The 26,429-nt window shown below is 36.7% G+C and overlaps 2 protein-coding genes across 5 annotated transcripts in view; one reads left to right on the top strand and one right to left on the bottom strand.

Annotated features, from left to right (window-relative positions):
* The window catches only part of LOC104588477 (protein NPG1-like), a 36,873-nt gene extending 20,903 nt beyond the window's left edge, over positions 1 to 15,970 (top strand). For 3 of the 4 annotated variants that reach the window (XM_010246417.3, XM_088900969.1, XM_010246418.3), the window contains exons 5-6: positions 1,358 to 1,505; positions 15,169 to 15,970. In XM_010246417.3, the coding sequence (XP_010244719.1) occupies positions 1,358 to 1,505; positions 15,169 to 15,488 (468 nt within the window). In that variant the 3' untranslated portion in view covers positions 15,489 to 15,970. Of the gene's footprint in view, positions 1 to 1,357; positions 1,506 to 15,168 lie in introns of those variants that run through there. The other variant, XR_733802.3, reaches the window with a different exon arrangement.
* A 2,438-nt stretch (positions 15,971 to 18,408) lies between these two features.
* LOC104588475 (polyamine oxidase 2-like) lies at positions 18,409 to 25,613 on the bottom strand. The gene is made up of 10 exons (XM_088900970.1): positions 25,547 to 25,613; positions 23,289 to 23,401; positions 23,071 to 23,159; positions 22,838 to 22,951; positions 22,339 to 22,426; positions 21,691 to 21,776; positions 21,495 to 21,601; positions 19,801 to 19,894; positions 19,273 to 19,702; positions 18,409 to 18,999 (listed from the first exon to the last, which is right to left on the bottom strand). Exons 1-10 carry the CDS (start codon positions 25,584 to 25,586, stop codon positions 18,688 to 18,690), a joined length of 1,473 nt encoding a protein of 490 aa, XP_088757096.1. The 5' UTR covers positions 25,587 to 25,613; the 3' UTR covers positions 18,409 to 18,687.
* Between the last annotated feature and the right edge of the window lie 816 nt (positions 25,614 to 26,429).

Below are 26,429 nucleotides of genomic sequence, written 5' to 3'. Positions count from 1 at the left end.
TAAATGACATTAATATAGAGTTTGCTCTGATTAATGCAAAATTTGGGTTTAATTGTAAAATTTCCTCTTAGTAGGGGCTATTTGTAATTTCATATTTGGTAGGGATTTAATTGCATTTTTATATTTGGTAGGGATTTAATTGTAATTTTCAGTTTCTAGGTTTCTTATAAATACACATTATGTTAGGGCTGTTTTATGTTATGTTTGGAGAAATAGTAAATTTTCAAATCCTCTTCTTTGACTTGTCTTCTCTCTTCCTTCTCTTCTTCCTAATTGTCTTCCTCCTTTCTCAAGGGTGTTGTATATGGTTTTCTATGCATGTGACCAGACCATCTTAGTCTATTTTCTCTCATTTTATCACCTCTTGGAGCTATTGGCTTTTCCTTTGAATGACTACATTTCCAATGCTATCCTTTCTAGATTTGCCCCCTCTCCATCTCAGTATATGCATTTCTTTCTTTTTTTTTGATCAGCAACACAAAGAAGAAATTTTATTGATTATAAAGGGAAAAAGAGAAGATTACAGAAAGGAGTTGTGAAAGGACAGTCCGAAATAGGACTAGCCCCCGAAAAATTACAAATGAGCCCAGAACATATTGTTTCTTTGTACCCCTTGCTTAGCTAAGCTGTTAGCCAAGCTATTTGCAGATCTCCTGATCCATCTGATTTGGATATACAAATCCTTCGAGAGCCATTTGAACCGCCTGAATTCATATTCGAGACGCTCAGTATATGCATTTCTGCTACACTCATTTTCAGACATATTGTTTCTTGACTGCCAACACTGCTCCTTGCAACATTGCTGACCTGACAACTGTTTTATAGATGTTTCCTTTTAACGTAAGTGGTATTTGCCTATCACATTGGACTTTGGATGTGCCCTTCCATTTTTCCCATCCTGTTCTAATTCTATGAGCGGCATCCTCCTCAATTCTCCCTTGTGAATTATCAAACAATTGTAATGAAAGAGGTCATTTGAGTTATCTCTTGGTCTCCAATCCTTAGTTTATGCTGATATGCACTCCTATTATTATTAAGGTAGGAAGAACAACCCAGCTGCCCTTTATCTTTTACAATCATATCCTATGACAATTCTGCCCAGTACAAATGCTCAATATGAACCCCTTGCATAGCTAATGAGCCAGCCATCCCATTTGCAATTTTCTTAGTCCATCTGAAAGTTCTATTATTATTAAATTTACAGAGCATATATTCTGTTTTGGTCCTACTTATTTTAAAATATCTTGTTTCCAAGGTATTTGTCCATAAACTAATTTTGTATTTAATCATTTATTAGTTTCATAAATTAATACAATGTCATTTCTAAATTACATCATTGTTTTTATTGCTATATTAGGTCGAGGATGATAAGGTCAGTGAGTTTGAAGTTTGGCAAGATCTTGCAAATTTATATGCCAGCCTTTCACATTGGCGGGATGCTGAGGTATGCTTGGAGAAGGCTAGATCACTGAGGCAGTATTCTGCTGCAACATTGCACAGTGAAGGTAAGACCTAAAACCTTCATATGCTATAGAAGTTAGTCTCTAAAAAGTTTTCTAAGTGGAAAACAGAGTAATAAATTTTCAGAAAAAGACCAATGGCACTAACCGTTTAGTTGGATTTCTTATTGGAAGAAACCAAAGGGTAGCCACTTAGAAAGGTGGCTGCCATCTATCAAATTGTATCTGACAAATTCACTTTTGACTATGAGGATAGTCTCCAAGGATGAAAAGTATCTGCTTCAGCATCATATCATGTTGCTTTTATTGTCACTGACAATAAAAGTATCTGACAAATTCACTTTTGACTACGAGGATAGTCTCCAAGGATGAAAAGTATCTGCTTCAGCATCATATCATGTTGCTTTTATTGTCACTGACATTTTCAGAGAGTTTTGTTGAATGACAATAAGGAAAGAATCCCTGCTGTTGATAAAAATAAAAGGGGATAGAGCCTATTTTTCAGAAGAGGACATCCAATCAACTATTACCTGACAGTTTCCATCCACTTCAATATCATTCCAATCAGAGGTAAAAAGAAAATTTTAACTCCTAAAGTAGTGTCATGAACAAAGCCCTTAGAGATATGTTCCCTCTCTCCCCCAATCCTTCTCTTATTTTCCCAAGGCACACATACACCCATCAAAATTAAACTTGATTCTTCCACTTGTCAAGTGCAACCCAAACATGTGAAACCCTTGAAGTAGTGTCATCAATTAAGCCCTTAGGGAGATACCCTCCCTCAGTCAATGCCATACTCTCTCAGATTACATAAGGCATACATACCCATCAACGTTGAACTTGATTCTTCCACTGTCAAGTGCAACCCAAAATGTTAAACCAGCCTTCTTTGTTGATTAAGGCGTAACACCCTGATACCTCCTTAAGATGGAAACAAACAATATAGACTTCTCCAAGTCCATCTCTAGTTGTTACCTGATGTTCCACTCACCAAGACAGTTAATAATAGAAGTAACTTCTTTTTTTTTTTTTTTTGATAAATATAATAGAAGGAACTTCTTGCATCATAGATTTTGTCATTCCTCACACCACACTCCAAAAGGTGGTAGCCATTGAATACCTCCACATTACTTTCACCATTTTGGTTGTAGAGGAAGCATTTGATTTTTAAAAAGATTCATAATATCAAGGGGAGATCCCCAAGAAGTATCGAAGGGGTGAGGTGGTTCCATAAAATCAAAACAGAATGGCAAGATATGAATTAGTGGTTGACATCTTCACCATTATTTATAAGTAATGGACATATACTTGAGGGGTAGTGAACCAAGTTTTCTGTTTCTATGGAGCATCTCACCCATAATAATTCTTTTCAAGGTGGGTTTTCCAGCAAAATGCCTTGACTTTAGGAAGAATAGGGCCATCCAATAGAGCCTGAGGGGGAGTAAAGGAAGGGACTCATGAAAGGTCCTGAAAAAAGAAGGAACAGGAGAGACAGCCAAGTGGAGAAGGGGACCAAAAACTAGAATATCCCCTAACCGGAAGAAGAAAAATGTCTTTCAGGGAGTTTGACAAAGGAATAAACGGAAAAGTTAGAAAAATGTTGACTTGATCTTCCACTTGCAACTTCCATGGGTAAAGGAGGAACCTACAAGATATATCTTGTCATAGATCACTTATCCATATTACTGGGGAAAGTCAACCATCCATTTCCAGGATGTCCTACATCTTTCTGGATTGGCCAGGGGTACATTTTTGTTTTTGATGTTTTAACCCTTGATCAGATATTTAGATGTTTTTTTGTTGGGACCAAAATTTTAGCTAAGATCTAAAAGCATGTTGTGCAATGGAATTCTGGTTGCCCCCAATTTTATATATGCAGTGGCAACCATGGATCTGGCTCAACAATAGATTGGTTTACTAAGTTCTTCCATAATGCAAGTCTCCTAGTTGCATCATTTTTGGCAAGTCTCTATAATAGGGCTTCATTGGCCCAGGCAATACCTGAAGAAATGATCACCACAGTTGAACCTAGTTACCAATCATAAAAATGAAAAGATAAAAGAGATTACAAGGCCTGGTGATAAGTATCACCCCTAACTAGGGGTGTTCATGGTCTGGTTCGGAGCAAGGTTTAAAATATTGATACTATACATATTTATCAAAAAACAAATATCGATACGATACAAGGCCTGGTGACAAGTATCACCCCTAACTAGGGGTGTTCATGGTCTGGTTTGGAGCAAGGTTTAAAATATTGATACTATACGTATTTATCAAAAAAAAAAAATATTGATATGATACACCCTATATTGGGTTTTCGAAAGGCACTTATACATGATACACTGTGACTGGAGGTGTATCCTTCCTATCATGCGTATTGGTCCGACAAGCCACTATATCAGTGTGTATCGTATAGTATCGGCTATACGGCCTGATACTCAATAGAGGCTTATCAAGGGCGTATCAAACAAGAAACTTGTTAACTCATTATTTAAAATGGAGAAGCTGGTGTGTTTTGAACCCAAGTCACCAACACCCAGCACTTAGATGTGTCCTTGGCCACTAAGCCACTTTAACTTATGGCATTTAGTGAAATACATTAGCTTTTACTCACTTTAATGTCCATAATCAATTCAGATATATACATATATATATCCAACTACAAACTAAAAAAATATTATTCAAAGTTAGTATTTTATAAACTAATAGAATAAATAATCTATCAAATCTACATTTATATCAAAAAAATGATTTTAATCTCAAGAAATTTATACGAATAAAAATATTAATAATAGAATAAGTATTTTAGTACTTAAAATTTATAAATTTGTACATGATATTTATCCTAAAAATTTTATAAATTATTAATTAATATTTTAATGTGTATTAAATAACAATGTATTTATTATTTACAAAAATGAAAATATTGTTTACAAAATATTTGAGAATATAATATAAATTGAATCTATAAATACATTAGCTTTTACTCACTTTAATGTCCATAATCAATTCAGATATATACATATACATATATATATATATATATATATCCAACTACAAAGTAAAAAAATATTATTCAAAGTTAGTATTTTATAAACTAATAGAATAAATAATCTATCAAATCTACATTTATATCAAAAAAATGATTTTAATCTCAAGAAATTTATACGAATAAAAATATTAATAATAGAATAAGTATTTTAGTACTTAAAATTTATAAATTTGTACATGATATTTATCCTAAAAATTTTATAAATTATTAATTAATATTTTAATGTGTATTAAATAACAATGTATTTATTATTTACAAAAATGAAAATATTGTTTACAAAATATTTGAGAATATAATATAAATTGAATCTATAAATACATTAGCTTTTACTCACTTTAATGTCCATAATCAATTCAGATATAATACAAACTAAAAAAATATTATTCAAAGTTAGTATTTTATAAACTAATAGAATAAATAATCTATCAAATCTACATTTATATCAAAAAAATGATTTTAATCTCAAGAAATTTATACGAATAAAAATATTAATAATAGAATAAGTATTTTAGTACTTAAAATTTATAAATTTGTACATGATATTTATCCTAAAAATTTTATAAATTATTAATTAATATTTTAATGTATATTAAATAACAAAGTATTTATTATTTACAAAAATGAAAATATTGTTTACAAAATATTTGAGAATATAATATAAATTGAATCTATAAATCCATTAATCTACATTTATATAAAAAATTGACCTTATATTTTAGAAAATTTAAAGAAATAAAAGTATTAATAATGGAATAATTATTTTAGTAATTAAAAGTTATTAATGTACATATGATATGTATCTTCAAAGCTTTAATAGATTTGATATTTGTTAAGTTAAGATTATATATTTTTGTAAATTATTAATTGATATTAAAATATACATTTTACAATAACATATTTATTGTTTAGAAAAATAAAATATTTTTTACCAAACATTTGAGAATTAATTTTTTTAGTTGATCTTTTTGTTAATGTTAAAGATTGAAAATAATAAAATATAAAATAATTAATATAATAATTCAAATATAATAGTTGCATATGTTTTTTTTTGCTTTGGAATTTAGTAAAAAAAATAAAATAATTAGAGGTGTAAAGTGGGTCGTGCTGGCCCGTTGGCCATCACGGGTCATGCTGCCCTCCTTAGTGAAAAGTTTGAGGGTTGGCCCAACACATCCCACGATCCAAGCCCATGCGGGCCCGTGTTGTGCCATGCTGTGTTGGGCTACAGGCCAAGCTGTGGGCTTGGGCTGTGTGGCCCGTGCCAAGCTGGGCCACAGGGTGGGCCGAATTGGGCTGACTGGTTTTTTGTTTTTTTTTTTGAAAATTTTGATTTCTTTTCTAAGTAAAAGTGTAAAACTAAAATATTTGAAACTTTTGAGCTTTAGGAACTATTTGAAGGATTAAGAAATGAAAAATCTACGAAAAAAATACTTAACCAAATAAGAATGATGGAATAACAAATTGGAAGAAAAATAGGAATTTTATTTCATTTAAATTTGAATGATACAAATTACAAAGCATACAATGGTTGGATACTTGGATGAATGAAAAATGAAAATGGAATAAATTAATAAAATATAAAAGTACAATATAGTTACAAATTGGAAATACAAAATTACATTGTTAAAAAAATAGCAAATAAATTCAATATAAAACAAAATTTACAATAATTTGAAAAAAATAAAAAATTCTATACAACTAGTCAACTATTGTTCATGAGTCATGACTTTCATCATCTGCTTCAGGTGAAATATCGGGTGTAGTGTCATGCCCTCATTTGTCTTGTAATCTATCTTCAGCATCCAGCCAATCTTTAGAGCAGATGCACATCTCTATACCATAGTTTTCAAGGTGCCAAGGCGAGGCTGGGCGTCAGGGGGGTGCCTTGTCGCCTAGGCGATGAACTTTTTAATATAGAAAATATAGATCCTAGGGTAGTTCCTTAGGTACCATAGCCATATTTCCTTATTAATTTTTCATATTTTTCATAATAAAAGTATAGAGTTCATGTTAAAGTAGAGAAAATCAACATATTCATGTGAAGAAAAAAAATAAGGAAATGAAAATTCAAAAAATATAGGGTCTGAACCCTTATTTTTGTTATAGGAAAAGAAGAAAAGAAAAAGTAGTAGTATAGTAGTAGTTGTAGTAGTAATAGTAGTAGTAGTAGTAGTAGTAGTAGTAGACAAAATTTTGATTAGACAAAATTTTAAGTTCTTCCTTACTTATTGGTTCAGGTTTTTAAGTCTTTGAGGGTTCAACACAACATTTAGCAATGTTTATATTGGTTAAATCCTAACAAATAAGAAAATAAGAAAAACAAATTAGTATATAAACACACAAAATGAGTATTTTAGTTTAATAGTGCCTATTTTATAATTATAATGTCAAAAAATAAACTGCTAGGCGATTAGGCGAGGCGAGCCTCAAAGGGCGTCTTGTCGCCTTGACAACTATTCTCTATACTTTCATCGTTCATGTAGCTTCTCTTGTCGTCCAACACCCTAGTACCTGTGCATCTCTATACTTTCATCAGTTTTTTAAAAATCCGAGAACCGATGCAACCGGTTAGTGCGGTTCGGTTTTTCGGTTTTTTTATGCACTCAAAATTAAAAAAAGGAAAAAATACCTAAACAAACACAGCAAAGAGGCGAGGGCGAAGTGGTGGCCGATGATTTGCTAGTGCTGGACTGGTTGGTGTTGGTTGTCGCCTAAAGTGAGAGCCTGAGAGGTGGCGGAGCCGTGGAGATGAGAGATGAGAGAGAGAGAGACAAATAGTTAGAGAGAGATAGAGCCTGAGAGGTGGTGGTCCTAGTGGAGCTGAGGCGGCGACCAACGTCTTGGTTGGTTGCTTAGCTGGGGCTGGGTAGGCTGACTTGGTGCTTGTCGGCAAGGCGGCGGCCGGCGTTGCTGCGTGCTTGATTGATGGTTGGCGCAGCGGAGACAGAGATGACATGCGAGAGAGAGAGACCGAAACACAGGGAAGCACCGAAGCAAGGGGAAAACTGGCCATTGGGTGAGAGGCCGTCGGTTGGAGGACGAATGGCGCCGGAGGAAAGACTAGGGATAGGGGAAGACGAAGAGACAAGAGAGACTGAGAAAGCCAAGGGTTAGCCTATTAGTTTTACTGGTTTAGGTTTCAAAGAAGGGGAAACTAGGAAAGGGTCAAAGGGGGAAAAGGTGGACAGGCGCCGGGTTTATTGGATTTTAAAAAATAAAAATAAAAATAAAAATATAATATATAATATATAATATACATAATATATATTATATGTTATTGTATATATACCAGCCAGTTCAGTTAACCGCTGGTGTTTTAAAAGGTTAACCGAAACCAAACTGACTGGTTCGGTTAACTGATTTTTCGGTTTGGTTTTGGTCAGTTTTTTTGATCGGTTCGGTTTTCCTGTTTTTTTGCTCACCCCTAACCTCATCCACGTCTACCACCATGGCATCTGTAACTTGTTGATTCTGAGCATGTTTTTGAGGAGCAGATTCCTCCCCTTCACCTAAAGCACGGGATGATGCACCCTCTTTCTTCTTTTGCCCTTTTTTCTTCAAGGCTGCCATCATGCCTGCAATTATCAATGTTTACTATTTCTTCTTTTGCAATTGATCAAATGATGTGGAGTAAGAAAGATTTATAAAAAAACGATTTGGAGTAAGAAAGTGATAAAGATAAATATCACTGAAATCCAACAATGGTAAGTAATTAGCTACCTATCTGAGCTGGGCTTTAGCTTGCTCTTATCAAAGAAGATCACGAAGGGGGCAACTTTCAACTTCTTGGCCTCACCACCTTCAGCTCATACCTAGTCAACTCTTCTACCAATCAGTTTGAAATGTGAAATAGTATAAGCCCTTCCAACCAGGGTGACCTTTTATGAAGAACAGCTTAGCTAATACAAGTAGGGTGTCTCCAAACCCAGACTCTCCTTGTCTCAAGCTAGACGTCTTGCAGTTTACCTCTCACCACCCTGAAACAGGAGTCATCTCTATTGTTAGTGTCAGTGAGTGTCAACTAAAGAAGGGTAGAATAGTCATTTGAGTTTTATTAATATGGTGTTGTGTCTTTTAGTGAGTGCTGATGTGTCCCAACTTAAATAGGGACATAAAAGACTTTCTTTTTTTATTTTAGTAAACTATATATCCTGGCCGACCTAAGATAGAATTTGAACTATTCTCCTCTTGGGTTCGAACAGGTTTTCTGCTTGTTCGATTTCTCCTCTTCTTCTCTCCCCCTCTCTCTCTTCTCTTTTACATCAAGTTAAGATCTGAAACTGAAATCATCACATGGTATCAGAGCCAGGTTAAGTCAGTCCAGATCTGTTAGTAATCTCTCGGTTTTTAATCTCTCAATTTTCTTCTCTTTTTTTTGAGTTTCGTAAAAGGGCTGAAAAGGAGTTGCCATATCTTCATTCTCGAGTTTTTAATGTGTTCGGTTGGGTATGAAAGTTGTGGTTTCATGTGATTGGTAGAGAACCCTCTACTCAATGGAACGAAGAGGGCTGCAATAGTAGGTTTCGTGGTAGGTGCAGATGTGTGGTTCAGATTAGTGGGTCGAAGGCTTAGTATCAGTCGTATGGTGGCAGTTCAGATGTGTGGTGCTCTTGTGTGTGATGTGTTTGTGAGGTGCCGAAAGTGACAATAGTGGAGGTTAATTGCTGAAACCTGTGACAGTGTATGTTTCAGCAATGGTCAATCGTATGGTGGTGAGTGATTAACGTGAGGAGTGAAGTACAGTGTTCTTGGAGTGCGGTTTAGTGATTACTGGGTAAGGCAGGTTGAAACAAAAAAAATTACAGCCATGGGAGATAATGAATATAAGTTGGTTATGATCCCTCAAGACTACTTGAATGTACAGATGACCTCAATTAAATTGAATGGAGAAAATTAAGTACCTTGGGCCAAATCTGTTTAAGTGTTTCTCAAAGCCAAGAAGAAAGTAAAGCATATAAGAGAAGAAAAACTCCTAGTTGATTCCCATGGGGGAGGGACTTCTTTTGAAAACTCATTACTGGGGGGAGGTACAGATGGTTGCGGGATGCGAAATGTGGGGGGATAACACCACTAGTTGGAGCCTAAGATTAGTGTAAACTTCAAGTTCTTAAACACAACCAAGGAAATTTGGGATCATGCAAGGAAGCTTTATTCGGGACAGGATAACACCACCAGAGTATATCATCTCTATCAAAGAGTATTTAGTCTACAGCAGGGTAACCAGAGTCTTGAAGAGTATTATGCTAGTTTGAGAAATTCAGCAACAACAGAGAGAGCAACTTGATGTAAGCAGATTTCTGGTGGGACTAAAGCCTGAATATGAACCAGTGAGGGCTCAGATACTAGGTGGGTCTGCCCTCCCCTCTCTTGACTGTTTGCCCGTCTTCGGAGGATTTCTGTTGGCTCTCCAGAGAACCCCACAATATCCAATAGGACTACCCTTGCGGTGGCTAGAGGGGGCGGCCGTGGTGGTAGAGGAGTAGCTCATCAGGGCCAGCCAGGCCGTGGTGGTAAAGGTGGACACATGTACAGTCATGGTGGTGGGCATGTTGGAGGTCGAGATTCAAGGGGAGCTCGTGGTAGAGGATGTAATCATGGTCCGAGAAAGTGTACGCATTGTGGTATGGATGGGCACATTGTTAATTTTTGCTATGATCTACATGGCCCACCGTCATCTTGGGTAAATAATGTAGTGGCAAGTGGTGATATGGAACAAGGGATTCAATAGACTGGTCCGACACCTTCACCTATAGATGCCTCTGGACAGAAGATGATGAGTATTTTTCGTATTGAATATGAGCGGTTGATCTAGGCTACTTCTCAACCGAGTACAGCTATGCTTGCCTACTCAAGTATGGCTTGTCTGGCATCCAAACCCTCCCACTAGATCATTGATTATGGAGCTTCCGATCACATGACTAGGACTCTAGGTGTGTTCTCTTCACTTTCTTCATCCTCTACAACCAACACTGTCACTCTTGCTAATGGTTCCACTTCTTCCATAAGTGGTATTGGTGATGTTAAAACTGGTTCATTATCTTTGTCTTCAGTTCTGTATGTACCCAAATTGCCTTTTAATCTTATGTCTGTTAGTAAATTGACCAAGTCTCTTAATTGCTCTATCACCTTTTACCCTTCATCTTGTGTATTCCAGGATCTCAAGATGGGGATGAAGATTGGTGGAGGGCATGAAGCTGGTGGACTGTATTACCTTGATGGTGGTTGTGGTTGTATTTCAACAGCTCTTCAGTTGTCTTTCACCCCTCTCCAATGACATTGCAGACTTCGGCACCCGTCTTTTAAAGCACTTAAGCAACTTGTTCCATCATTGAATGGTCTTTTTACTTTGGATTGTGAGTCGTGTCAGTATGGGAAACATCATCAGGTTTCCTTCAGTCCTAGAGTCGATTATTGTATGTCGAGTCATTTTTCTTTGGTCCATTCGGACATTTGGGTCCAAATAAAATAGTGTCACACAATGGATACAAGTACCTTGTTATTTTTGTTGATGATTATTCAAGGATGATATGGATTTATCTTATGAAAGAAAGAAGTGAATTATTTTCTATATTCCGAAAGTTTCATGCTGAAATCCGCACTCAATTTGGTATTCACATTAAGATCCTAAATTCAGATAATGGTCGAGAATATTTTTATACTCCCTTTCAGCAATATTTAGAACAACATGGTATTATTCATCAAACCTTTTGCTCTTGCACACCCAACAAAATTGGGTAGTTGAACGGAAAAATCGCCATCTCTTAGAAGCCGCCCGGTCCCTGTTGCACCATATGAATGTACCCAAACGTTTCTGGAGTGATGTGCTTACATCTTGCTTTCTTATTAACAGAATGCCTACGTCCATCCTTGATGGTCAGTCTCCCTTCACTGTTTCTGACCTTGACCTTCTCATTGCCATGCGGAAAGTTTAACGTAGTTGTACCCTTCATCCTTTGTCCAGTTATGTTTCTGTTTCTCACCTATCTCCTTCCCATCGACAATTTGTTTCGTTGTTATCTTCTATTTCTGTTCCTAAGGATGTCCAGGAAACCCTTATCTCTTCGGGGTGGCGTCAGGCGATGGAAGAAGAACTCTCCGCTCTAGCTCATAACCATACATGGGATCTCACCACTCTTCCCCCAGGTAAGCATACTGTAGGATGTAAGTGGGTATATACGGTCAAGTATTTGCCTGGTGGTAGTGTTGAGAGATTGAAAGCTCAGTTGGTTGCCAAGGGTTATTCACAGTTATATTGTATTGACTACACAGAGACCTCTCCTATTGCCAAGATCGGTTATGTTCGTGTTTTGATCTCCTTAGCTGCTATACATGATTGGCCCTTGTTTCAGCTTGATATTAAGAATGTTTTTTTGCATGGTAATCTTCTTGAAGAGGTGTATATGGTGCAACCACCTGGGTTTGTTGCTCAGGGGGAGGATGGTAAGGTGTGTAGGCTCAAGAAAGCTATTTATGGACTTAAACAATCCCCTCGTGCTTGGTTTGGCAGATTCAATGAAGTCGTAAAGAAGTTTGGCATGAAACAATGTTAGGTTGACCATTCAGTGTTCAACTATGACCCTGATGCGGGGAATATTTTGTTAGTGGTTTATGTTGATGATATTGTTATTACTGGCAATGACAAGCTCGGGATTGATAGGTTGAAAACATTTCTGCATGATCATTTCCAAACAAAAGACCTTGGCAAATTGAAATACTTCTTAGGGATATAAGTGGCAAGGTCCAAGTATGGTATTAATTTTGCTAGAGGAAATATGTTCTTGATCTATTGGAGACAAGCTTATTGGGTGTCAAACCAGCGGAAACACCAATGGAATTGAATGTCAAGTTGAGCAGTGGTACAGGTGAGGAGTTTGAAGATCCAGGAAGGTACAGAAGGTTGGTGGGTAAGCTAAACTTTCTAACACTTGGCCAGATATCTCATCGTAGTGAGTGTGGTGAGTCAATTATGCACAATCCTCGGGTTCCACATCGGGACATGGCCCTAAGGATTGTAAGGTATTTGAAGGGAGCTCTTGGTCATGGCTTGCTATATAAGAGTGGCGGAAATATTGAAATAGAGGAATATACAGATGCTGATTGGGCTGGATCTATATCTGACAGAAGGTCTACTACAGGTTATTGTACTTTCCTTGGGGTTAACTTGGTGACATGGAAGAGTAAGAAGCAAACTGTGGTGGCAAGAAGTAGTGCAGAAGCCGAATACAGAGCCATGGCACATACAACTTGTGAACTAGTGTAGTGTGGCTGAGAAATCTCCTACAGGAGATGTGGTACTTGATTATCACTCCAATGAAACTATATTGTGACAACCAAGCTGCAGTTCACATCTCCTCTAACCTAATTTTTCATGAGAGAACAGAACACATAAAGGTTGATTGTCACTTTGTGAGAGAAAAGGTTCTTAGCGGAATGATAAGTACAACATATGTTAATACAGGGAGTCAATGGGCAGCCTTGTTCACCAAAGGGTTGAATCGGGCAAGAGTGGATTACATATGTAACAAGCTGGAACTATATGATATATACTCTCCAACTTGAGGGGGAGTGTTAGTGTCGACTAAAGAAGGATAGAATAGCCATTTGAGTTTATTAATATGGTGTTGTGTCTTTTAGTGAATGCTGATGTGTCCCAACTTAAATAGGGGCATAAAAGACTTTTTCTATTTATTTTAGTAAACTATATATCCTGGCCTAGTCGAACAGGTTTTCTTCTTCTTATCTCCCTCTCTCTCTTACTTTCTCTTTTACATCAAGTTAAGATCTGAAACTGAAATCATCACATCTATGATCTTGATACGATGCCTCATCCTGCCTAGAACTAGATTGACCACCAAAATGGAACATGTTGGAAAAAGAAAGATGGAAGAAGACAACTCACTAGGAAAATATTAGTGGATGAAGTTCGGATAAAGATGACCGACGTAGGAACTGTGCTCTCTTGACCTCACAACTATCCTACACCGAGTTCTCTCGGCCTCAAGGCTACCCTATACAATAAAACAGGTGAAGAATGGGCCCCCTTGTCTCTTTATTTATAAAGAGCACCAATGGACCAGATTCAAGAAGATCTAAGGGTTGGGAAAGCAACTCTTCACCTCCTCATTGTTGCATATATCAACTCGAAACTTGATCCCGTAGTTTAATGTGAAGCGTCATGTTCGTCTGCTCTTAATAAAGCGTGTGAGTCTGGCTCCAAGTTGCATATATACTTAAACAAAGAGAATCGACACTCCTCTCCAATTTGATCCTTGATGTGCTACTTGGACCGCATGATGTTGTAGCTCGGAGTACAAAGAGGAACTTCAGACCAGATCTTTCATCAAGACACGTCAGTCAGACACTACTTCCTTCGGTTGGATCAACACTTGCAATTCTTGTGCCAGGCATCCCAACGGGGGGGCAATTGATATGCCCTGAATTACTCACCTATCAAGAATTGACATGTGGTGCTGATTTTTAATATGAACAGACAAAACTTCAAATAAACCAATGAGATCATCTCGGGTTCACCAAGCACACCTACTCAATTACTGAAGGCACTGAGCTGAGATGTTCAAAAAATGGTGGGTAGGTAATTAAAATGCCAATTGGCAATCCAAAGCAACCAGATGGTCCCATGTAGCCACATCGACTAAACATTGCCACATTAGTGGAAGAGTTGGGCCCCATTCTGATCCGCATATACTAAAACATGTCAATTCTCAGCAAGACAGGTAGCCCGAGGTCCTAGACACTTGTTCAAACTCTGTCCCTCCCAAGGTTCAGGTATCTTCTTTATAAATAAGTGAGCATTTATTTATTCCAACAAGCTAGACAAACCTAATATACCTTCACTCACCGCAGGGCCTCTGACCTTTTACTGTGCTGCAGGGTAAAATACAGGCCGTGGTGTACCTCCACCTGAAGTTCGACACAGCCAAAGCCTTCTCTTACCCTAGTGATTTTGAACATCATCAATGCTTATATATGCAAGTACAAATAATATCTTGCATATTATTTGTTATATTATGTACTTAAATCTAATATATTTATATGCATTATTTATGATATGGTTTATCTTATAATCTTATATACAAGTTTTGTATGTATATTTTTTATATAATTCAGCCAGGGAAAACTGGACAGACTAAGCCAGGCCAGAAATTGCCACATCTACCCTCCTACCTACCCTAAAGAAAAAAAAAAAAACAACAAATGGAGCTGATACAATTATTTTCATGTACTGCATACATGCTATATACCACACATGACACATCTGAAATATTCTGAGGAACCCACCTGGACTGTCATGATGTTCTAAAAGCCTGTTGTACCATATCCTTGTATCCAGTACAAGAATAAAGAACTGTATGGCTACATTGCTAAGAAAACAAAATAAAATGGTTACAAATATATTTTATATTTGAATTAGACCATATTTATAATCCGATTTTTTTAGTAGCCTCAGTCATTCTCTGTTTATTTTACCCAACCAACTGCCACTAGGCTGGTTGTGTGCAATGAATCAGATCCTGCAAACCATTTTTAAGATATCATGTAAAATTTTGCAATTCCCATCCTCTCAAAAGCCCCCATTTTCTATGAATTGTAAAGTTTAAATGATTTCTGTTTTTGTTTTACAATGAATTATACTAGGCTTTATGAATGAGGGACGTGGACAAATCCAAGAAGCATTGGCTGCTTATAGTAATGGCCTCTTACTGGACCTAAGTTATGTGCCTTCCAGGGTCTTCATGGGTGCATTGCTTCGGAAAATGGGCCCAAAGGCATTACCTGTAGCAAGAAGCTTCCTATCAGATGCATTGAGGCTTGAACCCACGAACCGTGCAGCTTGGTATCACTTAGGAATGATTCATAAGGATGATGGAAGAATAGCTGATGCTTGTGACTGCTTCCAAGCAGCATCTATGCTTGAAGAAGCGGATCCAATTGAAAGTTTCAGTTCAATTTTGTGAGTGGGTGTTCTGCTGTTTAATCTCCCAAGCATTTACCAGTAAATTGCAGAAAGTTTCAGTTATGGATATTTATCTGTGTCCATGGCAATTTGACAAGCCCAATGTATAGGTAAGTTTTGTCATCTCATGCAGGGTTTCATTCTTACTACAATTGTTCTCCTGCTTCACTATTTGCCTGTAAGGAAATGGGTAAATAATTGGAAATGAGAGAAAAGAAAAATCATCTGATTGGTCAAACTGTGAGAGGATGTATGTACAATAGAGATTTCAAGGCTAGGGTTTCACATTTAATAGCAATATCCATCTTGTTGCTCCAATGTAAAAGCATATGGAGGATTGCTGTGTGAAATTTATTTAGATATCCATAACATATTCATTTTCTTTGTAATTATTGCTTGAAATAACATTATAGTTTAGCATAGGCTTCTAACTCTTGGAATTGAGCCAAGTCAATTTTAACTTACTAGCTGCTTGTTTCACAATTCACTGCTATCATTTCTATCAACATTATTCTCTAAAATTTTGTTTATTTATAGCACTTAGTTTACTTATTTTGAAATTGGCATGAGTTTGACAGCTGCTGCAAATATGGTTGCAGCATCTTTTGTGACTGCCCAATAAAACAAGGACGAATTAGCTATAGAAGGCATCACCCAATGTTGGACTGAATGTACTGAATACGAACCTAACATTGTTGGAAACAAGGAAACGTTAAAAGTATATCATACCTATTTTGAATTTAAAGAAAATAGGTGTTTTATTGTCGGTTGCAAAGCAATGGTGCAACATGGTGGCAGAATGTGAGCTCTTTTCTTCTTGGGTAAAGGAAGATATGATAGGATCATAGGATGAGAAATCTATGTTGGCTGATGTAAACAAGCAAAATCCCCTTTTCTTTGAACAGACCAACTAGTCAAGTTCCAGCCCCAATATTGGCTGATGTAAACAAGACATGGCAAATATATGTATCTCACACGCCAAAATGGTTCCAATCATTTTGTTCAGTACCTACTGTACAATAAAAAATGAGCGATGAGATTGCATTTACATCATTCATGCATGAATCACAATCGATACATTCTTTTGTATTGTTTAATTAAAACAAAATACATCGTCATTTTGTCGAACAATTGGTAAATTTTCTGAATGATTCCACCTTTTTTTTATTTAAATCCAGGATTGAACACCACCGTACATTGTCATTAATTAGGCATTATAGGCTGTGTTTGGTTCTTGATTTTAAAAAGGACGATATGATTCAAAAGATGTACCATTTTTTTATAAAATAACAATGCATAACCAGAAAATGAAAAAGCTGTTATGTCAGTGGTTCTTTTTTTTTTAACCATAAGATGAGTATTGATCATGACTCACATGTACTTTCACACGCCATATGATTGTCATGTCATGCTTTCATCAGTAAACCAAGTTTTCTAAGTTTATACTTAGAAATAAACTGGCGGCACTTCACCTAAAATCGTTAACCAATTAGAAACCCACGCTAAATTTGAATGCATACCAATTGATTGAATATCAATGGATGATAGTATACCAGTTATTGGTAATCAATTTTCTCTAAGGACCATACCTTTTGGATACTATAGTCAGACACAATTACTGTGTGTGAAATAAGTGGTTTTGCTAGTTCTGGAACAACGGTTGCAGGTTTCAAAACCACAAACAATGTCGTCAAAGACATGAAATAGGATTTTTCATTGTTAGAGAATAAAAACCTAATCAGAGATCTCACCTAACAACATGAGCTTTTAGGTTGAATAGTTCATTGAAAATATCATATTTGATCAAGTGGTCCAGTGTTTGATCTTCATTATCCCCACTATAATTAATTAAATTTTAGTACAAGGTATGGGTGGGCCTGTACTTGTCCATGTTTCAAGTTCAATAGCCATTGCATGAGTTGGCATGTTAGAGAATAAAAACCTAATCAGGGATCTCACCTAACAGCACAAACTTTTAGGTTGAATGATACCTTGAGATTCATCATAGAGCAACAAAAAATAAAGGGATAAATAGACTGCAATTCACCTCAGAAATCTGAAATTACAGCCCCCCCCCCCTCCCATAAACTGCATCCTGCCTGTGGATTTGGCATCAATCCACAGTCAGGATTCATCCCACCTGTACCGTGGGGCTCAGATTTATGGGGTGGACTGAACTATAAAAACCTCAAAAATAAAACAGCCAGCAACAGATACACAGAAGTTTCTTTGCCTAGCTATTGATTTTCTGGTTGAGAACTCGTAAGAGCTACCCCCAGGTCTAGAGGTTGGTTTCCATTGATTCATGTACGCAACCCTTCTATCTAGATTCTAGTCTAGTTTTGCTTATATAATTTTAATTTTAAAGAGAAAAAGATAGAGAAAGAAGAGAGAAGAGAAATGGCAGAGCACCAACATGCATTTAAAGTATCTAGTCACTTGGTAGGTCAAAAGGGACACATACCACTAGACACGTGGTCACAATAGACAATGGAGTGGTTAGTGGTTCAAAATTCAAATAAGTGAACAGGTCTATAGTGGATGGATTATGTCAACCCAAAGCATTATTTGAGATTCCTTTATTCTGTTACCCCTAAGAGGATTGATTGGAAAAATCTACCCACATAATGGATTCAACCATTATCTTCCTCAATCAGAGAGAACTGAGAACGAAAGGATACTGTTCAAGTTTTTGGCAATTTCGGAAAGGTCACTGAAGGATGAGGAGAAGATAAGAAGTTAGTTGACCATATAAACGTCTTCCAAGTGAATTTTTCAACGAGGGGAAGGACCCCTCTCCCGTTTACATGTGAATTACACATTAATTTATTTGCAAGGCTGCCTGAACAACAGACAAATTCAGTGAGCTGAACAAAACGAGAATTTCAACATAATCTGAAGAGATGAAACCAGAGGCAATGTGTCTTAAAATCTCTTCTTATAGTAGTAATCTATTTATCTGCTGCAGTCCAATAATAACTATAACTCCCACTTATGAAGTGAGCGTATTTCTCGAGAAACAGTCTACATACTGACAAGAAAATAAGTCCACATACTCAGAGACACACACACACTAGCTTACTCGACAATGAAAACACATCACTTGGAAATGCCTGGGAAATCCTAAGAAAACAATGGATTTCCCATGTTTACATGGATTCCAATCAAAAAGGCTATCCAGATTTACGTAGATTAATTAATTACATCCGAGAGATGAGAAGAGGGACAGACACAGATGCCGTCTCTTCACCCATGACAGGGTTGAACAAATCCAACTGCCCGTACCTTTCTAGGACACGCATTCTGCAGTCCTCGGCAGCCATCAGTCCAGTGGAGAATGCTCCATGGACAGACCCTGGATAGGCCATACTTGTTGCCTCCCCAGCAAAGAAGAGATTGTCTACAGGGATCCTTAGCCTCTCATACAGATCATGGGATTTCCCTACTCTATCATAGCTATATGATCCAAGCGAATTGACATCCGCTCCCCAGTGAGAGACAAGATATTGAATCTGCAAAACAAAATTCCAAAGTTAGAAATTGTTAGCAACCGTTCTCAAGGCACTCAAGACATTCATAGCAGTCTTCAAGGGTGAAAAAATAAATTTCCTACGTTGTGCTTGCCTGCAAAATAGAATATCAGGGTAAAATCTCCTATGACAAACGAAACATTTTGGCTCATTGGGGAAAATTCCTATTGGTCCAGTTAGTTGCATTATCAAGGTTAATCAGGAGGTGTCTGTGGAATGGAAAGATTAAGTGCCAGAGGTTTTAAAGCAACGTACTGGTTCACAAGCATCTGGAAGTATCTTCTTGAGTTGCATAAATGCAAAATTTGCAGCAGCTTCATCAGACATCTTCTCTATGTCTTGGGCGAGCTGTCCTGCAGGCATATACACAAGGACAGGATGACCTGTTGCTTTGTGAAGATTTAGGAAGTAGCTGCATCCATATGTAGTAGAAGCAACCACTCCCAAGAACTCCACATTTGGCCAGAAAATCTTGTCAAAGTGTAGAACTATCTTGTTCTCTATCCCAATTCCAAGGCCTTCTATGGCTTCTTCTTTCCATTCTGGTAGCCTTGGTTCGAACTCAATGATTTTGGCTTTCAATACTCCAAGGGGAACAGAAATAACAGCTGCATCGGCTACAAATGTTGTACCATCCTCAGTGATGACTTGGACTCCATTATATCGTCGAACAACCTTTGTAACCCTGACAACCAGACATGGATAATCAAATGTCAGCTGATTGAAGTTCATAAGCAGGATATAGACCCACATTCACCATTAATTGGATCGACCAACTAATACCTGTGGCCTAAACGAATGTCAAGACCTTTAGCAAGAGTGTTTATAACTGGGCGGTAACCCCGAACCATTAGTCCATGGCCACCTGGAAGCAGTACTTCCTGTACGAGATAAAAAGAAAAGTTAATTTAAGTGTGCAATGAAGCTCTGTCTCAAAAATTTGAAGAGTTCTCTTGAGTAACATACTCCTTAGGATCCACACCCATTGAGTGGTCTCCGCGATTCATGTGGGGTAAGTCCCAAGAACCATTCAACAGTATGGACCTAAGTAGTGCTTACTTTCAGAAAAAAAATCCATATAGTTTAGTCTGTCATTCAAAAAGAAACAATAATTTTGGAAGACACATGACTACAGGTGAAGTGATTAAAGAGTAAAGTTAATTTTCAAAGCAAGATAACCAGATATGACAGAAAAACAGTGAAGTAGTATGGTGAGTAGCAACAAAAAGATATTGTCCATATACATTTTATTTCATTTGTCATGTTTTTTCCTAGGTATTATGGTTTAGAAATAGTCAACCTACAAAAAAAGATAACATATTCTTGTTACTTTGCAGTTATCCTTTAGTGTAGTTTAATGGCAGCAAATTCTTTTCTACGATTACCAAACAGCGGCGGATGGACAAACACCGCATTATTTTTTTGTTGTTTGGTGAGTGTTGTTAAGTAACAGATCCTCATACTTGTACTGTTTATAAGGCAAAAGCTAACTATGACACTAAACAGTCGAAGGCATTCAGTAACTATCACTGTATCACCTTCCTTCCATTATTAGACTTCGACTAGGTTTTATTGTTTCCTTCTTTTTCTTATAGGCTATTGTTTGCCTTCTTGGGCTTGCACACATAAAAAGAGGGTATATAATCTTTGACCAGAAAGCAGGGTGCCCTCATGTGGTGCCAGATAATTCATGAATTTTTTTTCTTTTTAATGGACTTCTAGCAGTACGGCTAAAAAACTCTGTTCCATAACATCAGAATATTACAACTTCCTACAAGAGAAGGGAAACCATAAGATACACAGAGTTACTGATAAAAAAATAAATAAATTAAACCATGTTATCTCCCTGTATGCCGATAATTTAAGGCACAAGATCTATCTAAAAAAACAGTACATTTCAACTGACATTTCGCATAACTAATTAATAGAACTTACGGGACAAAAATAATACAGTACCACATTTTTCTCTGTAAAACCTTTCTTTGTAGTTAATAGGAAGTTCATTAAAAAGAAAAAGCAGGAACCTTTTTTTTCTTGGAGAAGAATCCAATTTTATTAATAAAAACTAAGGACAGTGTACTAATACAAGGAATATGCTCTACATGTAGGAGCAACCCTTTGTGTACAATGGAGCTTTCTGCTTTCCCAATTCCAAAGCACTTTGCAGACAGGCCTTGCCTATTGCAGGTCCCCAGTATCCTTTTTCTGTAAACTCATTAATGATGTACACCTAAAAGATTCTGACACAATTTCTAATACCATAAAAGATCATTGTACTCACCAAATATATCCATGGCATCTAAGAGGCACCTATGTATTTTACTTTTCAACAAAGTGAAATTTAAATTATATATTTTATCCATACATGTAATCAAATTAAATGCCAAATAAATGTCTCACAGAATGTCTAATATTCATAATGGTAACCACTAACAGTCATTGAAGTTATTCATAAAATATTTTGGTCAATAGAAGACTTGCCTGATCCCAGCCATTAAGTGAGATGGTATCTGCATCTGCAGCAAACCAACCTTCCATTCTACACAAGTACCACTGCAATACCTTGTAAGCAAGACCTTCTTGCCTGCAACAGAAGTCACAATATATAGATGTCTTTAATTACCAAGGTAAGTAGATATCTCATAACCAATGGAAATGAATAAATAAACAAACCTCAGATCTGACCGCCTTTCAAAAACAATTGAAACAGCACGGCTTATTGATATGTCATCACTCTGCTCCTGCCTGACTTTGTCTGTCTGGAAACATTAAATATAAAAAAAAAAAAAATCAGAAAACCATAAAGAGATAAGACCAGCAACCCATGAGCAGATAAAATCAGCAAGCTACATACATATGAGAAAGTTCTCACATCTTGTTCTGAAGCTACATACATATGAGAAAGTTCTCACATCTTGTTGTGAAGCTACATACATATGAGAAAGTTCTCACATCTTGTTGTGAAGGTATTACCATACAACTTTCAATCTTAAATATTGTGTTGATCACCATATTCATGTTAAATAATGTCAAGACATTTTTTTATCAAAAAATCTATCAATTATGGTGCATCTTATATATTCTTTTACCCTTCATCAGATTATTCCAAGTGTATTCCTATTACACTGCCTACAAGCTTATGATATAAGAAAAAAGAAGTTAATGCTATAAAAATATAACCATATGAATGTATTTCATGCTAGAGACATCATATCAATGCTGGAGATTGATACAATCATGCAAGTTTATGTTCCCTAGTAATTTTGTATGCACCTGAAGCACATGCACATATGGCAATAATGAAAAGATGAAAAGGCATACCTCTTTTAAAATGTTCTCAAATACTTCACCAACCTTTGTCACCAGTTCTTGAGGAACTTGATTCCCATTGGTATCAAAGAGTGCATAGCTGCAAATGAAAGATAGAGACAGAATACATAATAAGAACCCAGCCAGTCCATTCACATATACATGTTAATTTTCTTTATCATGGTGCAGCCTGAAGTTCCAAACACCAAGAGAATAAAAATGTAAAGGGGGGCTACAATAAGTGGGTAGACTATCTTTTCAACAGGGCAACCAATCAATCAGCTTGATAGGGGTTCTTAACCAAAATTCTGTTTGGGCTCGGCACTATAATCCATCAAATAATTTTCATTTACCACATGGATAACATAGTATAGCCAAGCTAAACTAGGATGAAGACTATGATTCAGGGGCTACACCATTACTCCTTTAGCTTGTTTGCATGCAAGTCAAGTAGAAAATGGCTACGAAACATATATCATAAACAGAAACGAAGTCAAAATAAAAGTATTACCTCTCCAAATCATGGTCATACAGTACAGAGTTATCTCCACTAGTACGATAGAGAGGTAGTCCGAGTCTTCCAATCACAGGTGCCAAAGGATTCTCTTTGCAAACTCCATGCAACCTGGTGCATGATGTACAAGATACAAAGCTTAAAATCCCATTACAACTGAGAGGTGACATCCACATTTGCATCAAAGGATATGTGGATTATACAAAAGAACAACGAGAAAAGAAGCATACCATGATGCACCCAAGTCAACAGGAAAACCAAAACTATAGTCGGTGTATACACGACCTCCAATTCTATCCCGTGATTCCAACAAAACAACCTGTGAGAAATACTAGATCAGGTTGACAAGCAAAGGAGCAATACATGTTACATGTGTAAAAATTTCCATGAAAGTGTGGTAGATGGATATAGTAGAGTGATATAGACAATGCAAGAGAAAATCTCTTACCTGAAAGGAGGCATCATGGAGAGCACGAGCAGCCGCAATACCAGAAAAGCCACCACCTATGACAATGACAGAAGGTGAGGATTGCCTTCCCCCAACAGTTGAGTAGCAAGCAGCTGCAATAACAAGGACAAAGCTAGATTTAGACTTGTGGGGTAAAAAGGCTAGAAATTGTTAAAACTTCTATATTATAAATCACTTTGAAATAAAAACTAAAAATCACTTGTCAATGTTCATCACAGTCATTATAGTTTGAGTTACAAACAATTCATAGTAAATAAGATCAATATATCCTTGGAATTTAACCATGAATTGGAAACACTGCTATGGAATCTGAAGCATACGATTATTATGTTCACTTTTAAAATCATTTCCTGAAAGATGCCCTAGAATTTTAACCAAAATTGTTCAACGACCATACACCAAGTTTTTTATTTCAAGTACTAAAAAAGTGAAGTTCTTCCAATACTTACCAGTCAATTTAGTCACTAACATCTTTAATTTAAGAATATTAGCAGTTCAACAATGAGAATTGCATATCAAATTCTAGGAAAAGGAATTTATGTCAAATTCACACAACTTAGATTCTGTTCATGAAATTGTAGTCATAATATGTTAAAATTTGCAGATACTTTGTCATTATGTAGTGTTTTTTTTATGGATCGCCATAATGTAGTTTTGTTAAAATGAACTAACAACCAGAGAGTTTGTCATCTACTCATTGTTTCTTCTCCAACAATATCACACAATTAATTGAGAAAATTGGAAGCAACCGTGTATGGTTACAAAGAAATTTATGTCAGTTATTGTTTTTTGAAACCTTAAAAACTATAAATGACTTCTAAAATATTAAACAGAGGTGCAAATTGCCCAATGTATTTGGCTAAGTCGGTTCCAAATTTAGCTGTTAGACAATTTTTTCATGGAAACAATGTCATGGCTCAAATGGAAACAAATCTTCCCAACATCATCACCTTGTGTGCACACCATCTTGCCATAATCACTTTTACCTTCATTTGCACTAAAAAAATATTAAAAACATCATGGGCTGTTATTTTCCAGGCAGCATCACATCCTACCTAGAAAAAGAAAAAATGATGTGATGAACCACATCCGACATAAAATATATATCAGAAAATGTCAAGAACACCATGTAAGTGTAAATGGGGATTCTAGTAACCCATAGTGGGGTCTGATGCAGACAGGAAACTATATAAGTGGCTTGCGATCCCTCCAAATGGATAAAACCATTACTTCTGGAGGTTTCAGCACACAGCAGGGTATTATGTTCTAATATGGAGTGGAGGACTGTACTAGTTCACAGGGCCGTTCAACAGATACTGTTTAAAATTTCCACGTCACTTCTCTACAAGGTAGTCTCTGCAAACTACAAAGTACAAAACTGAAGGGCAAAGAACCCTCAGAACTTTTGCAATCAAGCATGTATATATATATATGCATGCACGTGGATACCTTTAGTGTTTGAGAATGATACAGAGTAGTGCCAGAAATTCTAAAAGAAGATAAACAGCGCTATTAGTTCTAGACAATTTTATTCATTTTCTTCTGGGTGTGTGTATACGTACGTATGCAGTCTAACAAAGCACTGCAATCTGCTAACCCAGAAGGCCATTGTCGACTTTTCAAGGTCCCAACTACATCTGTTGAATTACAGAGTGTTATGATCATTTTTAATCCAGGGGTTCTAAAACCTTGGATCTTCTCGTCTGTAACGCCTGACGAAGTGATAATGCATGCTGCTATGTGTATATGGATGTATGCATGACATGAATTTATATACAAGGGACAAGTATACCTGTAAATACATACATAAAGCTACCCTATACGTATGCATGCACACCCTGAATGCCTAAATGCATGGTAAGAGCATCCATGTGTCCATGCATGCATGTTGTCCCGCGTCATATCCATCATCGTTCTCAAAGTGCATGGAGGGCAAGAAAATTTACCGGTTTAATAAAACATCAACCATGAAACATAATAAAAGCCAGTCAAAAAGCACCCAAATACAAGGATCGTGTGTCAACATGCATGTTTCGATTTTTCAAAGGGAGAGAAAGAGTAAAGGAAAAGGGGAGAAACAATTGAGTAAAGCAAGAATTTTAAGAACGATCAGGCCCTAAGAAATTCAAAGCAAGCCAATAAAACGAATAAACAGCAGAGATTCCACCGACAAACAGAAAATAATCTCAAACCATGAAAAATCTTGGAAAACAAAGAAGGAAACTTTTGGAACGAACCTCTCTTCAATTGGCGATTACTCTGATATCTCGACTCCATATTGTTCTGAATTTAATCTAGGCTCCAATGGCTTCTCAAATTTAAACAAGGCAGGAGGCAACTGAGGCGAATAATGGAGGATAAAAATCAAGAGGCAGGTGATGAAATGGTTCGAATTCGAAGAAATCCCCAGGTTAACGAACCAGCTCATGCGTATAAGACAACAAACAGACGCACCGATCACGACCGTCGGGAACTCACGCCGGATTTCGACCAATCACGCCAAAATTTGGCTTATTCTACCGGAATAATCCGATCTCTCCCATCAAACCAATGCTATAACTAAAGATTCTCAAAATATTTTAGCAAACTCTTAGGGTTTTTAAGCTGGTCAGATCAGCAAAGGAAAAAACACGAGAGAATCAGAGAATCGGGGAGAGGGAGAGAGAGGCGTGACACCCAAACGAAGATGTGATCTCTGGTACCTTTCTTCCTACCTTTTGGGCTGCTTTTATAGTGTTGTCTTTCGTTAGGTAAAATTTCTTATTTATTTTATTTCTTTTTCTAATGTGATCTCTGGAAATTTCCTACTCCAGTAAAAAAATATATATTATCGAAATTTGATAAAAAGTGCACCGTTGGATCATAAAGATCCAGTGTTACTTTAGGAAATAAAGCTTCATAGATCTAAACCTCCGAGCCGTCCGATCTGCAGACAAAAGTTGTATAATCAATACCACAAGATAGGAAGAAGATTCCACATGAGCGGCTAGATCGATGTCTACCAACTGTTATGTAATTTAATTTTAAGGGTTGAATAAGGACGGAAATCTAATCTACCTTATTTTTCTGGTTGGTAAGATGGAAATCTACTCACGGCCCGGATTCAGAGGCGGTGTTTTG

Source organism: Nelumbo nucifera, chromosome 3 (genome assembly GCF_055504915.1).
Source record: "Nelumbo nucifera cultivar China Antique chromosome 3, China Antique-T2T, whole genome shotgun sequence".
NCBI lineage: Eukaryota > Viridiplantae > Streptophyta > Magnoliopsida > Proteales > Nelumbonaceae > Nelumbo > Nelumbo nucifera.
The sequence above is the reverse complement of the archived record's forward strand: the minus strand, read 5'-3'. Positions and strand labels throughout refer to the sequence as shown.

Excerpts from the sequence above, each read along its gene's own strand:
- LOC104588475 (XM_088900970.1), bottom strand. The coding sequence starts at position 25,586 with ATGGAGTCGAGATATCAGAGTAATCGCCAATTGAAGAGAG. Across the intron at positions 22,427-22,837 it reads TATGACCATGATTTGGAGAG|CTATGCACTCTTTGATACCA; the intron begins GTAATACTTTTA and ends TTTCATTTGCAG. Across the intron at positions 19,895-21,494 it reads TAATGGCTGGGATCAGGCAA|TACTGCTTCCAGGTGGCCAT; the intron begins GTCTTCTATTGA and ends TCGTACAGGAAG.